Source organism: Odocoileus virginianus, chromosome 5 (genome assembly GCF_023699985.2).
Source record: "Odocoileus virginianus isolate 20LAN1187 ecotype Illinois chromosome 5, Ovbor_1.2, whole genome shotgun sequence".
NCBI lineage: Eukaryota > Metazoa > Chordata > Mammalia > Artiodactyla > Cervidae > Odocoileus > Odocoileus virginianus.
In genome coordinates this window covers 18560503-18575338 of record NC_069678.1, presented here as the reverse complement: position 1 = coordinate 18575338, position 14836 = coordinate 18560503, and the positions used below count along the sequence as shown (strand labels likewise).

The following is a 14836-nucleotide window of genomic DNA, read 5'->3' as shown; positions in this document are numbered from 1 at the left end:
CAGAAAGGCTAACTTAACCATATATTTCCATGCTACCTCCAAAAATTTATAAAAGTTAGTAACAGAAAATATGACTCCAGATATCTCAGATATCTTACCCAGACATATCACCTTGGAAACAGCCCCATGGTTCCTGCTATTTCTTTTCTTTTTTTTCCCATGAGTATGTCCAGAGCTTCATAATCAGAAGAGCAAACAAAGTAGTTTAAGTCTCATCCCACTAGCTTATTATCATTTGTTAATATGACTTGTGAAAAAAGGCCAGAGCTTTAAATATAGACTCAGCATAATTTGACAAGTTCTTCTTCATTATAATCCTCCCTCAAATCTTTCATCTCTTAAAAAAAAGTTTTACCACAAAGTAGCAAAGATTGAGATCACTTATTTGTCTTCTTCTGTTTTAGTAGACTGTCCAATTTCTACAATCAGAATTATTTCAGGAATCTAGTTTGGAAAAAATCTGAAGGGTTGTGGTATTTGTGGAGGTGGTTAAAAAATGACCAGCTTCCCTGGCAGGAACCCAAGAAAATACGGTAGCAGGACTCAAGATGCTTTGCTGGGTTAGGAGTTTTTTGGGAAGACACTAGCATAACAGCCATCAATGCTACTTCTGAGGACAACAAATTAACAGAAATAGATGTACATATATGTATATACTCATATATACACATGTACATGTATTTGTACGTGTCTGTGTGTTCATACATATATATCATAGCTCTGTCAGAAAAAGTCTAAAGCAATGATATCCTGTTAGCAGTGAGCACATCTAGCACCCAGATCTTGATTTCACAGGAGACATCTTGAAAAATTTCCACCAGCCAAGTCTGGGACAATCTGAACATCAAAATAAATCAGAGTAACAGTGTAACTCTGGGTAAAAAAAGAACTGTGAAGTAATGTGGTGGGGGAGGAGTGTGTGTGTGTGTGTGTGTGTGTATAAAACATATCTATTCCTAGTTTCTGACACAGAGCTCTTAAAACCCTTATCAATCTCCTCACTGATATGGGTGCTAGGAGTATCTTTTTATTTGGTCTTTGACTCTGGCTCCCAACACACAGTTCCTAAATCCCTTAGAATTTCCTGGGAGGTAAGAGTGACCTCTGTTCTAATGAGGTGACTCTGGATGGGGGCTGGTCACCAGAAAGACCAAACCATGACCACAAGCTTAGACCTTTCTGCCCCAACCCCACCTCCTTCCAGGGAAGGAAGGGCTAGAGATTAAGTTAATAACTGATCATGACTACATGATGAAGCCTCTATAAAAATTTCCAAAGTACAGGGTTTGGGAAGTTTTCAGATTGGTAAATACGTCCACATATCAGAAGGATAATGCACCCCAACTCCATAGAGACAGAAGCTCCTGTGCTCAGGATCCTTCTAGACACAGAGGGACCTAAAAGGGCACCTGGCTATTCATCTGTAGCATCTGTAATACCCTTTATAATCATAGTAAACTTAAGTAAATGTTTCCAAGTTTCTTGAGCCATTTTAACAAATCACTGAACCCAAGGAGGAGGTTATGAGAACTCTTGATTTATAGATGGTTAGCCAGAAGTACCAGGTGGTGCTAGTGGTTAAAAAAAAAAACCTGCCTGCCAATGCAGGAGACCTAAGAAACATGTGTTCGATCCCTGGGTCAGGAAGAACCCCTGGAGACGGGAAAGGCTACCCACTCCAGTATTCTTGCCTAAAGAACCCCATGGACAGAGGAGCCTGGTGGGCTACAGTCTATGGGGTCATGTACAGTCAGACACGACTGAGCGACTAACACTTTCAGTTAGAAGTACAAATGAAAAGCTGGGATTTGGGATTGGCATCTGAAGTGGGAGGCAGTCTTGTGGAACTGAACCCCTACCTGTGGGGTTTGTGCTAACTCCAAATAGTTAAACAACTAAATGTAATACATGATCCTCAGTTGGATCCTGGACCTATAAAGGACATTTTGGGACATCTGGAAAAATCTGAATAGGATCTGAGGATTACGTGATTAACACAGGATCAATGTTAATTTTCTGACTGTGATGGCTGTAGTATGGAGAGTTTCCTCGAATTAAGAAACATACACTCAAGTATTAAGGGACTGCAGCAGACAGAAGATGTCCACACTCTAATTCCTGAAACTTGTGAATATTTACCTTAAATAGCAAAGGGGAATTAAGGTTGCAAGTGGAATTAAAGTTGCTAATAAGCTCACTTTAAGATAAGAAGGCTATCCTGGATTATCTGGATGGGCCAGATATAATACAAAGGGTCCTTAAAAGTGGAAGGGGCTGGCAGAAGGAGGGAGTCAGAGAAGAAATGTGACAATGAAGCAAGTTCAAAGTGATATGATGGTAGAACCTGACACATCACTGCTGGTTTTGAAGATGGAGGAAACAGGTTCCAAGCCAAGGAATTCAAAACAGCCTTCAGAAGCTGGAGAAAGTAACGTAACACTCTCCCCCAGAGCCTCCAGAAATGAATGCAGCCCTGCCAACACCTTAATTTTAGCCCTGTTAGACCTAAGCCAGACTTTGAACTACAGGACTATAAGATAATAAATGTGTCATTTTAAGTTACTAAGTTTGTGATCACTTATGACAGCAGCAATAGAAAACTAACACAGGAGTAATGGAGTATCATCATCGCTGCACTCTTTTAAAATCATTCAGACAAGTTAACACATTGGGAATCTGCATAAAGGTATACAGTAACACAGCACACTATTTCTGCAACATTTATGCAAATTTCAAATGATTTCAAAATAATTTTTAATTAATAAGAATTACATTTTGACTTACCTCCAGAACTTTTACCTGCTACTACTAAATTCCCTGGTTCCAGAGCCCTTACCTGTAGATGCTGATATGGGGTGACAAAGGACGGTTTGAACTAGTGTTCTTACTCCAGAACCTCTCCATCTCTTCTTTGGCTGTGGTTCCCAAAGGAACAGCACTAAAATAAAACCAAAAGGTTTAAATGATTAAAAGTAAACTTGGTTTAAAATTTTACATAATAAAAAGTTAAAGGTAAGCTGGGCTAGATGAACCCATATATTAAGAAAACATGTCTGTCCACTCACCTTATCTTTCTGCCAAGTATGACTCAGCTACTAATAACCTCAACCACCCAATGAGGCATATTAGAAAGCAACTCTTCTTTTCAATCCCCCAACACCCAAGTACTGTAATGGAAGATTAACTTTCTTGTTGGGCAGCAGGGCAAATACAGTATTTCAAAACCATTTACATATCACCCAGGTCATGTGTGATATCTCATACATTACCACCTGCTTTCATTCAGCTCTTCAAGACTCCTTTCCAAGTTCTCAAAAACTGAGAACTAGATTCAATTCAGTACCTCTAAATAGTTTCATGATTTTTTTTGTCACTAGGCTAGGCTGAAGAAAGTCAAAGAGGAGAGTGAAAAAGTTGGCTTCAAACTCAACATTCAGAAAACTAAGATCATGGCACCTGGTTCCATCACTTTAGGGCAAATAGGTGGGGAAACAATGGAAACAGTGTCAGACTTTATTTTTTGAGGCTCCAAAATCACTGCAGATGGTGACTGCAGCCATGAAATTAAAAGATGCTTGCTCCTTGGAAGAACAATTATGACCAACCTAGACAGCATATTAAAAAGCAGAGACATTACTTTGCCAACAAAGGTCCATCTAGTCAAAGCTATGGTTTTTCCAGTAGTCATATACAGATGTGAGAGTTGGACTATAAAGAAAGCTTAGCGCAGAAGAATTGATGCTTTTGAACTGTGGTGTTGGAGAAGACTCTTGAGAGTCCCTTGGACTGCAAGGAGATCCAACCAGTCCATCCTAAAGGAGATCAGTCCTGGGTGTTCATTGGAAGGACTGATGCTGAAGCTGAAACTCCAATACTTTGGCCACCTCATGAGAAGAGTTGACTCATTGGAAAAGACCCTGATGCTGGGAGGGATTGGGGGCAGGAGGAGAAGGGGACGACAGAGGATGAGATGGTTGGATGGCATCACCAACTCAATGGACATGAGTTTGAGAAAGCTCCTGGAGTTGGTGATGGACAGTGAAGTGTGGCGTACTGCAGTCCACGGGGTTGCAAAGAGTCAGACGACTGAGCGACTTAACTGAACTGAGGCTAGGCTGAAGCCAATTCTTAGACAGCTATGTTCAACAATTTAATTTACTATATACCTACATTAAACATGATCCATCCCCCTCAAGAAAAATATTTCCCCATATATTACTTATAAATTATAGAAGTTAAAAACAGTAACTCCATACTTGGAAAAAACTTAGCACACATTTCCATATTCAAATTGCCAAAGTTAAAATCACTGACAATGAGACAAATGATATCATATGTCCCTGATGTGATATACTGAGGATAAAACATCATTAACGTATTACTCCTGCCAAAAATGCATAACCTAAATCATCAGAAAACAATCAGACAAATCTAACTTGAGAGAAACTCTGAAAAATAACTGACCTATATTCTTGAAAAATGTCAATGTCATAAAAGACAAAGAAGGCTAAGAAATAGTTCCAGATTAAAGGATACTACAGAAATATGACAACTAAATATAATATGTGAGCCTAATCAGATCCTGGATAGGGGACAGACAGTTTGGGACAAATCAAAAATCCAAAAATTGACTGTGTATCAAGTAAGATTAGGTCAAAGTTAAATTTCCTGAGTTTGATAACTGCATTTGTATAATTATTCTGTGTTTTATACAATAATTTTCTTGTTCTTAGGAGAAATTGGGGTTTATTTTGCTGCGCTGTGAGGTATGTGAGATCTTAGTTCCCTGACAAGGGATCAAACCCATGCTCCCTGCAGTGGAAGTGTGGAGTCCTGATTACCAGAATGCCAGGAATTCCCTTAGAAGAAGTATTTAGAAGTAAGAGGTCATGATGTCTGCAACTTAATCTCAAAGAATGCAGAGAAAATCACAATAATTAAATTGTGCCGAACCACACTAAATTGTCAGTATTACACAAGTTTTGAGCTACAAAAATATAATTTCATACGGCACAACCAAAAATATAGAGCAATATGTAAACATAGCAAAACATTAACTGAGAATATAGGTGAAAGGTATGTAGAACTTCCTTGTACTATTTTTCCAACTTTTCTGAAAATACAACATATTTCTACTCTCTTTTTTTTTTTTCCCAGTTGCGTTGCTCAGCTTGCAGAATCTCAGTTCATGGAACAGGGATTGAATCCAGGCCACAACAGGGAAAGCCTGCAATCCTAACCACTAGGCAACCAAGGAACTCCCTAAAAGTACAAAACATTTCTAAAATTAAAAGTTAAAGGGGGATTAAAAAAAAAAGTTAAAAAGTTATGCTGCAACTACTGAAACCCTCATGCCCTAGAGCCTGTGCTCTGTGCTAAGAGAAGTCACTGCAGTGAGATGCGCTTGCACTGCAACTAGAGTAGCCCCTGCTTGTCACAACTAGAGAAAAGCCCACATAGCAGTGAGGATCCAGTACAGATAAAAATAAGTAAATTAAAAAAAAGTTAAGGGGGACTTCCCTGGTAGTCCAGTTAACACTCCACCCTTTCAATGCAGGTGCATGGGTTCAATCCCTGGTCAGGGAACTTCCACATGCTGTGGGGCGTGGCCATAAATATTTAAACAATTTTTATAACCAAAAAAAAAAAAAACATACAGAGGCAACTGTTAAGGTTAACAGACTAAAAATAAATATTGTAAGAAGAAACAGATTTAAATACTAACTCCTGGGAGCAGCCCAAAATTAAAGGTTACAAGAAAAAGGAAGTACAAAAGGAAGAAAGACTAGACAGAAGAGAATTAAATATCAAGAAAGGAACCAAAAAATGGAGCAAATAAATGAAGTTAAAAAAAGCAGAAAAGCTTAAAGTGAGGAAAACTAACAAAAGACCAAAGATATATTAAAAAATTCCTTCTTTCTTCTACTACCAGATAAGAAAAATAGAGACCATCGTCACTAAATTTTCAGCCAACCATCTACAATTACTGGCTTTTGCACACATCCCCAAAATCTCAGTCAAAAACCTACTGATTTTCTCAGATGAGAAAAAGTTTAATAATAATAATAATCTCCACAGATTGAGGAACTTACTTTCTGATACAAAGCTGAGGACTAAGGTGGGCACGGAGGCAATGACGGCCAACATGTCTGCAAGATAAGAGAACCAACAGTCAATAAACATTTAGTATATTTAGTATATATATAGTATATATACATTTAGTACATATATATAGTATACATATAGTATATATAGTATACATATATATACATTAGTACATATATAGTATATATACATTTAGTATATATTTAGTATATCAACTTCTCTATTTTTGTACTGTGTAAGACTTTAGGGTGGAGGGGAAAATTAGGAATAAGATGAAAACAAGGACAATATCAGGATTTTGAGATTTTTCTTCTAGTTGAAAAGCTTCAACTTTAATAACTTGAGAATAATCACAACTATTATTTTCAAATGCAAAATAAGGTTTTAGCTAAACACAAATAATACAAGGTAAAAGAATAATCAGAGTTGGTTAATACTCAACAAAGAAATATAGACAGTGGGACTTCTCTGGTGGTCCAGTGGTTGAGACTCCATACTCCCAATGTAAGAGGCACAGGTTCAATCCCTGATTAGGGAACCAGGGTCCTACATGCCACAAGGGACGGCCAAAAAAAGAAATATAGAAAGCAATTTTTTTTCAAGCTAGGTCTTAAAGGAGGTGACGGTTAAAAGACAGGGTTTTTTTCTTAAAAAAAAAAAAAAAAAGAAAGAAAAAAAAAGGGCAGACGGACAGAATAAGCCACAGGCAACACCAAGAACTGTGTGTGTGCTGTGCTGTGCTAAGTCACTTCAGTCATGTCCGACTCTTTCCGAGCCCACCGGGCTCCTCTGTCCAAGGGATTCTCCAGGCAAGAATACTGGAGTGGGTTGCTGTGCCCTCCTCCATGGGACCTTCCCCACCCAGAGACTGAACCCACATCTCTTTATATCTTCTGCATCCGCAGGTGGGTTCTTTTAGCACTACCGCCACCCGGGAAGCCCCCCAAGTACTATACAGCTTAGCTAAAGCAGACACCTGCTGCAAATGGATGGATTTAGAAGGTTTAAAGAACAGGGGTTTGAAGAGTGAGGGTCTTAAGTATTAAACTGTTTTTTCAGGGAACTACCATCAGGTTCTAGACAACCCGGATGAACCTGAAGTGAAAAAGGCCGTCATACAATAATGCAAAAAATATGAGAATGAAGATTTCTCTGCTATCCACATGAAAAGGTACTTAAAGAGGACACAGAAGCTTGCCACTAAAACGCTGCTATTTTTTAAACAGCCATTAATACCAGAACTGCTTTTCAAGTCCAAGACTAAAATGTGCCCACCTATTCTACCTAAAGAGGCTCTGATCCAGAGTTTACATGGTATCATGAAAAACACATGATCACTACACCCCTTTAATTCACATTATATCGAATCTTTATTTAAGAAAGGCATCAGAATGAAGCTCCGGGGCCAAAACTAAAAATATACTGAGATTCTACAAAACTTTACCATATATCCACTATGTACCATGGGGGATACAAGATCACGTTAAGATCCAACACTTCTAAAAAAAGTGCATGATGTCCCTCACACCATTGATATTAGAGGCATAAACATTTCAAGAACCTTATGTTTTTTTACACTAGAAAACTAGAAGGGCCCACTACTGGAAGAAAAATAATCCAACCAACACTTCCTTCAGCTCTTCCCTCTTCCCAGCTTTGGAGGCAAGGGGTAAATACAGACATTGTGCACCCAAGACTCCCAGAAAGAAAGAAGTGGGAACAAATCTCTTTATATCAATTGAAGTAATTGTGACTCTGAAGTTGCAGGGCACACATTCCTCACACCAGGCTAGGTCCAGTCACTCAGCTACCCAGCAAGAGTTTTCAGATGTGGGTTGGAATCTACAGCACTCTCTGTCTAGTGCTATTGTTTCCCAGACAAATACCAATATAAAGTTTCCACAAGGCCCTAACAGAATCTGGTTGCACAACTACATAACCTTATTTGAAATATGACAAGAGTAGATATCTAATCTATCCCTACCTTTCATGTGAAACCAGAAACCGAAAAGATTTCTTTTCCAAACCAGGAATAGCACTTTATGTTACAGCTAGAAAGTAACAGTAGTTGCCTTGTTTTGTTTTTAACAAACCAGAACTTATAATTTCCAGTTAGTGCTGGAAATGCACTATATATGTCTCCCCCTAAATGTAATCATTGCTCAAATTGTTTCTGAAGCTCTTCCCTGTATCAAGGCAACAACAGTAATGTAGAAAGAACACTGGACAAAGTAATAAAAGCCAGACTGGAGGTCTAGATTGCCCTAAATTGTATAGTGGGTAACTGAGCTTCAGCTTTTTCATTTATAAAATGGGATTGATAAAACCTACATTATTGATTACTAGGAGGATAACATGATAAAATGTATAGGAAAGCACTCTCTAAACTGCACTATACCATACATATGTAGTTTATTAATATTTTACTGGTTTCCCAAAGGTCTTTAGAATTCACATCACATTCTCTTTAAAATTCTTTGTGGTGTAAAAATCTTCATCTGCTGAAAATGGATCTGACTTCTGGAAAAAAACAAAAGTTATTCAAAGCCAAGGCTATGTCATCAAATTAAATAAAAACCATTTTTAGTCCAAAACAAGATATGAGTATAATATGATGACTTTCTTTTGCACATCCTCTACACCTGATCTGATGGCACACAAAAACTTAGTTTCATAAATGTCTGAGGTTAACAACAACATTAAAACACATAATCTTGAAGGACACAATGAAGAGCAATCATTTATACACAAAAGTTCTGATTAGCTGCATGAGCATCCAACCAACTCTAGCAAGAACTCCTGAATTATCTCCTACCACCACCGATTTCTTCCCTATCATTCAATATAACCAGTTAAGTTACTGAAAAAGAAAGCTGACTTCATCAATCATCTGCCTAAAGGTCTTTAACAGCTCCCCACTGATTACAAGGTTCATACCACAGTCAAGGTCCTTCTCAACATGACCCAATCCAATTCTGTAGAACTATTCCCCCACAAGTTCCCTTCAGTCCTCTATACTACCAAACTGAAAGTTACATTACCCACAGACAGAGCAGTAGTTTCTTCTGATCACATGCCTTTGCTCAGGCTGTTCTGAGTGGGCCTCCCTTACAGTCTGATAAACTCATCCTTCAAGACCCAGCAACTCCCAAATGGCAACTTCACCTCTTTAGCCTTACCTGCTGCACCTGCCATGCTCCCAAAGCAATTGTTCCTATCTCTACATCAAAATTAGGTTGCTTATTAATTATCTCCTTTGCTAAACTTTGAGTTCCCCCAAAATAGAATGGAATACTTTACATCTACAGCGCCTATAACAACATGACTCATAGAACAGGCTCAAAAAAATGGTCTGTGAATGAGTATGCTTATTTTAAAAAGCAGTCTTGGGAGGGGGGATGGGAATGGGGAATACATGTAAATCCATGGCTGATTCATGTCAATGTATGGCAAAAATCACTACAATATTGTAACGTAATTAGCCTCCAACTAATAAAAATAAATGGAAAAAAATAAAAATAAAAATTAGTCTTAAGAATTCAGACTTTAAATAAACTAAGCCTTGTTTTTAGAGGGGCTTCACATGTAGTATTTAATATGATGGGCAATGCCCAGAGGGTTAATGACTCTTGGAGGGTTTGCACTTAAGTTGCATGACTATTACTAGACAGAAGCCTAGCTATTCTTAGCTTAGTTCTCCATCTAGGTCTTCTTGGCTCTGGCAAATCATTCCCTGACTATCAATGGAGTTTGTGCTACATAGCTGGTTATTCATCCCTAGCTAGTTTATGAACTGTTCAGGGACTATACAAAATACAGAGTACTATTCAAAACCCATAACATACAGTACTGCCATACTAATAATTTTTAGTTAACCAAGCATTAAAAACATTTAGAAAATATTTCTCCTGAGTTCAAGTTATTACTATTTTCATTTGCAAAGAAATGACAATCATGTAATCAATGACCCACACTTGTCTAAAATAAATGGAATTAGTGACACTACTAGAACTAGAAACCAGCTCCTAGAATTTCTTAGAAGGTATTTTCCTTTGAGGTGAAATCAGCACATTATAAACAAATCCCTCTAGTGAAATGTAGACCCCAGAACTTCCATCAAGAAAAAACTTTTTTAAAATCTCCTATTTCTCCTTTTAAAAAGCCCTTGTGAGAAATGAAGAGAGGTGTCCCTCCCATAAGAGTTTTGTACTACCACTAATGAATCCTAATGATGACAGTCCTACATAGCTCAAAATTAGAGTTTGGACATACTCAATGAATACAGTGATCCTCACTTTCTAAGTACTAAACATGAAACTCCTAAAATGAACTGTTCAGACCCAACAGGATCATTACAAGAGCTACGGTAATGCCACCAAAAAGCCTATGACATCTACTAAAATGTATATACCAAGGAATTCAAAAGCATTAAATTATGATCAAACCACCTGTAATAAAGGAGGCAATCTGGCAAGACAAGCCCTGACACATTTTAGAAAGAGACACAACTGGAAATAACAGACAGGGGAAAAAATGAAGGATCAAGATAAACCAATCCTGATCTCAACTCCCAAGAGGAATCATTTTGTCACAGAGAAAAACTAAATAAAGTCCGTCTATTTTTATGCCGGGTGACTGAAGTGGAAAGAGAAGGAGAAGATATTTGGGGAAATTAGGAATTAAATCTCAACAGCATTTAAGCTAACTTTCCATAACAAATAGTTTCCAAAAATAGTGCTGCCACGAAACTGTGCTGGGATTTGTACCAAGAGCGTCTAAAGTCACCAATGCGGCTACAGCTATAAAGGCTCTGAGAACGAGGCCTCTTAAAAAGTGGACAATTCAGAATGGAAGAAAATCCAGGGCATTTCTCTGGACGAGTTGACACTGCAGAGAAAAACTGAGATATCTACTTCTCTCACCCACCAAACAAAAAAAATAAACTAAAATTGAATTTCCGGGCTGCTCTGGCGCAGCAGAGCAACAGCTATAGGCGCTGTTACTAATCGTCAGCCCGGTGGGGGTGCAGGCCTCCTGCACTTTCTACCAGGGGCCGGTTAGGAACTCGAGCAGTGCCACCCACTGCCAGCAGCTGGTGTTTCCAGGAGTAAAATGCAGAAGTAAAGTACACCAAGATTTTCCTCCTCGAAGCCCAAGCCCTAAATAAAAAAGTTAAAGCTATTTCCTTGGAGCTCGGCTCTGGCCGTGGCCCAGAGAGCAAGCGGGGGAAGAACTATTAGAAGCAGGGAAAGCAAAAGAAGCGAGAGCCCCGTGACCCCTCCGTAAAACGGAGTAAGGACCAAGCCAGTGACCCCGAAGCTCTCCACGGTGTACAGAAGCGGCTGGGGGAGGGGAAGTGGTCTCTAGGATTCTAGACTGCGTCGCCGCCACCCACGGCTCCTTTCGGTGCCCAAGCACGGGGTAAACGGCTCTCAGCAAGACGTGAGGGGCCAATACAGGTCCCCTGAAGGCCGCCGGCACGGACTCCCAGCCCCAAACTAAAGTCACCTCAACAAGAGCGCCGCCATCTTGGGTTCCGGCCTGACGGAAGTGACGCCGACGGCCCCACCGCCTCTGGGCGGGAGGGGCGGGGCTTCCGTCACATGACTGCACCGACTATTTTAAAGGACTGGGCTCGTGCTGGGTTGTTTGTTGGCTGGTTTTGTCTGCTCTTCTGGTGTCGGCCTTTTTCGGTCTTAGCGGGCTTCTATTTTAAAGTGACAGAATTTCGGGAGAATTGCGGCTGGCTCAGGTTCTGCAGTGCACATTTCACCGCTGTACACACTCATTTGTTCAGCCCCACAAAACAGAGGACCTGCCTAGATTGTTCACTGAAGACGTCTTAGTCTAGTTCCACTCCTTCCCCCTCCCAGGTGGGACTAAAAACGTGTCTTATAGGATGATTGACACACCGAGGGCAAAGATACTTTGGGTTTACCCAACGTGGATGAACCGAGAGATTAGCATACTAAGGGAAGTAAGTCAGGAAGACAAATAGGGTATCATTTATATGTGGAATCTAAAATATGATACAGATGAACTTATTTACAGAACAGAAACACGTAGACAACAAATGTTTAATTACCAAATGGAGGTGGGGGTGGAATAAATTAGGAGTTTGGGACTAGCAGATATAAATTAACTATATATAAAATAGATAACCAAGAAGATCCTACTGCATAGAGAGCTACATTCAATATCCTGTAATAAACCATATGGAAAAGAATATATATATTTATATATGACTAGATACATGACTGAATCACTTTGCTGCATACTAGAAACTAGCACAATTTTGTAAATCAACTATACTTAAATTTTTAAAAAGTTTAGTAGAGATACTTGGGGCTCCTTCCCATTCTTATGTGAATCTTCTTCACCAGAAATAGTGCACAAGTTGGGATCCGTGGGGGAGAGACCCTCCCAGACCACTATTCCCGAGGATGGGAAGCATCCTCTAGCCACCTCCATGAGCTTTATGTCTCACAATTCCTGGCCTTGAGCTGCCACATAAGCTAGATGCCCACTAACAACAGCGCTCCCTTGTTCCTTGTTTCAGGGCTATGTGGGCGACACCCACTGCCAGAAGAACCTGGGGTGAGGGTGGGGGAGAACTCGCTTTGATTTGTATGCAGGAAAGCAGTTTTGAGGAAACCTGGCGCAGCAGTCACTTCCAGAGAACTACGACTTAAGGGAGAAACAAACAAGTGGCAAGGAATGGAAGAGAGAAAAAGTTCTTGAGCCCTTTTTGAGGAGGTGGGGTGAGGCGAAGTGAAGGAGACAGCAGCCCAGAGCAACTCCTGTTCTATAACAAAAACATATTCATTACATTAATATTCAGATCTTATTTATATTTAGCACTCCTGTGCTTTTCCTTTCTGGACTTACATAGCGGAGATTCACTTATTTCTGCATCAAATGAAAATACTATTTTGCATTTCTATAATGCTGGCAAAGAAAGCACTTTAATAGGCTTCTGGTTTGGAAGAGACTTTGAGGCTCTCCAACTTCCTTTTCTATCCAATTCAGGAATCTCCTCTGTAACACAGCTGACAGCTGATCTTCAAGACTGTGCTTTAAGTATTCCTTAATGGGTATCTCAAAAAAGCAGGTTTCATTTAGTAAGCAATTTAGTCTTTAGGAAGTGGTTATGTTAGCGTTTTCTGCTATTGATCTTCCAGTCATTGGCCCTCTGAAGTTTCATATTAACAAATCCAATGAGTGTCTTTTTCACTTAGCTCTTTAAATAGTTTCACTTATCTGTCTTAAAACTCAGCTCTGACTATATAGACACCCCCGTTCCTATCCCCAAATACCAACCCCAAACACCAACCCCAAACCTTCAGCAGATTCTTATGATGTACCAAATTAAATCCACCCCCTTTAGTCTGTCATTTAAGGCCCTCCACAAACTGGCTTCAGCTTTCGTGTGCAGCCTCCTTTCCTGTGATACCTGTTCAAGATCCCCCAATGTCATGTCAAAATGGGGGGCACCAGACCTGCCCTGAATATTCCCCAAACTTCACAAATCTACCCAACACCACACACACACACACACACACACACACACACACACACACATGCTTTCTTATCTCTTTGTCTTTGCTCTTGCTCTTCTACCTTCCCAGATATCTGCACTGCCAATTTCTCCTCTTCAAAACACAATGCTTCCTTAAAGGCTGGTCTGCATCTAATACTGACTTCTAGATATGACTCCCCCTTCCTCTGAACTTCATTTATTAAATGAAAGTTATTTTTGTGTTTAATATCTGTTACACAACTTAATCTTCCTAATGTAGCTCTGCATGCCCTCTTTATACTCTTGGCAGTTTGTTCATCATGCTACTATACCAAGCATCATGGTTTATTATAGTTCATTGTTAATGAGTTTGTCCTCTGATTCTCCCCTCTCTGCTTCCCCAAACTAAATTTTGAACTCCTTGAAGGAAGATCTTAATTTTTATTCCTCTCTCTATTACTCAGCTACCCACATACTCACATACTCATCTATGTAGCTGGAGCTCAATGTGATTTTGCTGCCTTGCTCTTAACTGAAATGGACTTAAACTGCAGCATGAGGCAGTGAAGAGCTTCCTGAGAAAGAGGGTAAGATCAGAGGATTATCCCCTGGATATTTTCCCATGGAGAAAAGGTTTTATCTGGAAAGAATCACCCAAGATGCAGAGAGATGAAGGAGAAAAAAAAAAATGAAGACTCCCAAAGGACTTGGTCATCTCAAGAAGCCTGTATTGCAGCCCGTAGTAGTCAAGATAGTAGGGATATCGTGTTTCAAATTTCTCTGGGGCTCGCTAGCTCCCGGGGCTCTAGAGGAGCCACTCTCAGGCAAGGAGACTATGGAAAAATCCCTTTTCTTATGTTTAAGGTTCAGGTTCTCCTGCCCATCTGTCCCTCAGAGAAATGTGTTTGTGTCCCTTTTTCTGTCCCTCTCCTTCACCCCCCCCCCCCACCACATGACATTCCAGCCTAGGGCAGGGGGAGGCCAGCAGACACAAAGCCTTCAGTGTGTGAGGTGGTATGTGACCCCCAACCCCTCCACCCAGAGGACACAATGCCACTTCTGCTCCCTGCACTCTGCCCCGCTCCCCACCACCTCTCAACTGCACATGCCAGGCTGCAATTGGTTACTGGCTCAGGACAGCCCCCTCACACTGGGGTCCCGGGGGATTTTAAGCGGGTTCCAGGAACCCCCGCTCAGTTCCTTGTCCCCCAC

At 40.1% G+C, this 14836-nt stretch overlaps 1 protein-coding gene across 6 annotated transcripts in view; it reads right to left on the bottom strand.

Moving 5' to 3' along the window:
• SDHC (succinate dehydrogenase complex subunit C) overlaps positions 1-11694 on the bottom strand; it is a 31690-nt gene extending 19996 nt beyond the window's left edge. The window contains exons 1-3 of one of the 6 annotated variants that reach the window (XR_011487732.1): positions 11614-11694; positions 6093-6149; positions 2837-2938 (exon numbers count right to left, since the gene is read on the bottom strand). Coding sequence is in view for 5 of the 6 variants with exons in the window: in XM_020907069.2 (XP_020762728.1) it covers positions 2837-2938; positions 6093-6149; positions 11614-11633 (179 nt within the window). In the remaining variant the exon portion in view is untranslated. Of the gene's footprint in view, positions 1-98; positions 430-2836; positions 2939-6092; positions 6150-11613 lie in introns of those variants that run through there. The other 5 variants (XM_020907069.2, XM_070467669.1, XM_070467668.1 and 2 more) reach the window with 5 other exon arrangements.
• Between the last annotated feature and the right edge of the window lie 3142 nt (positions 11695-14836).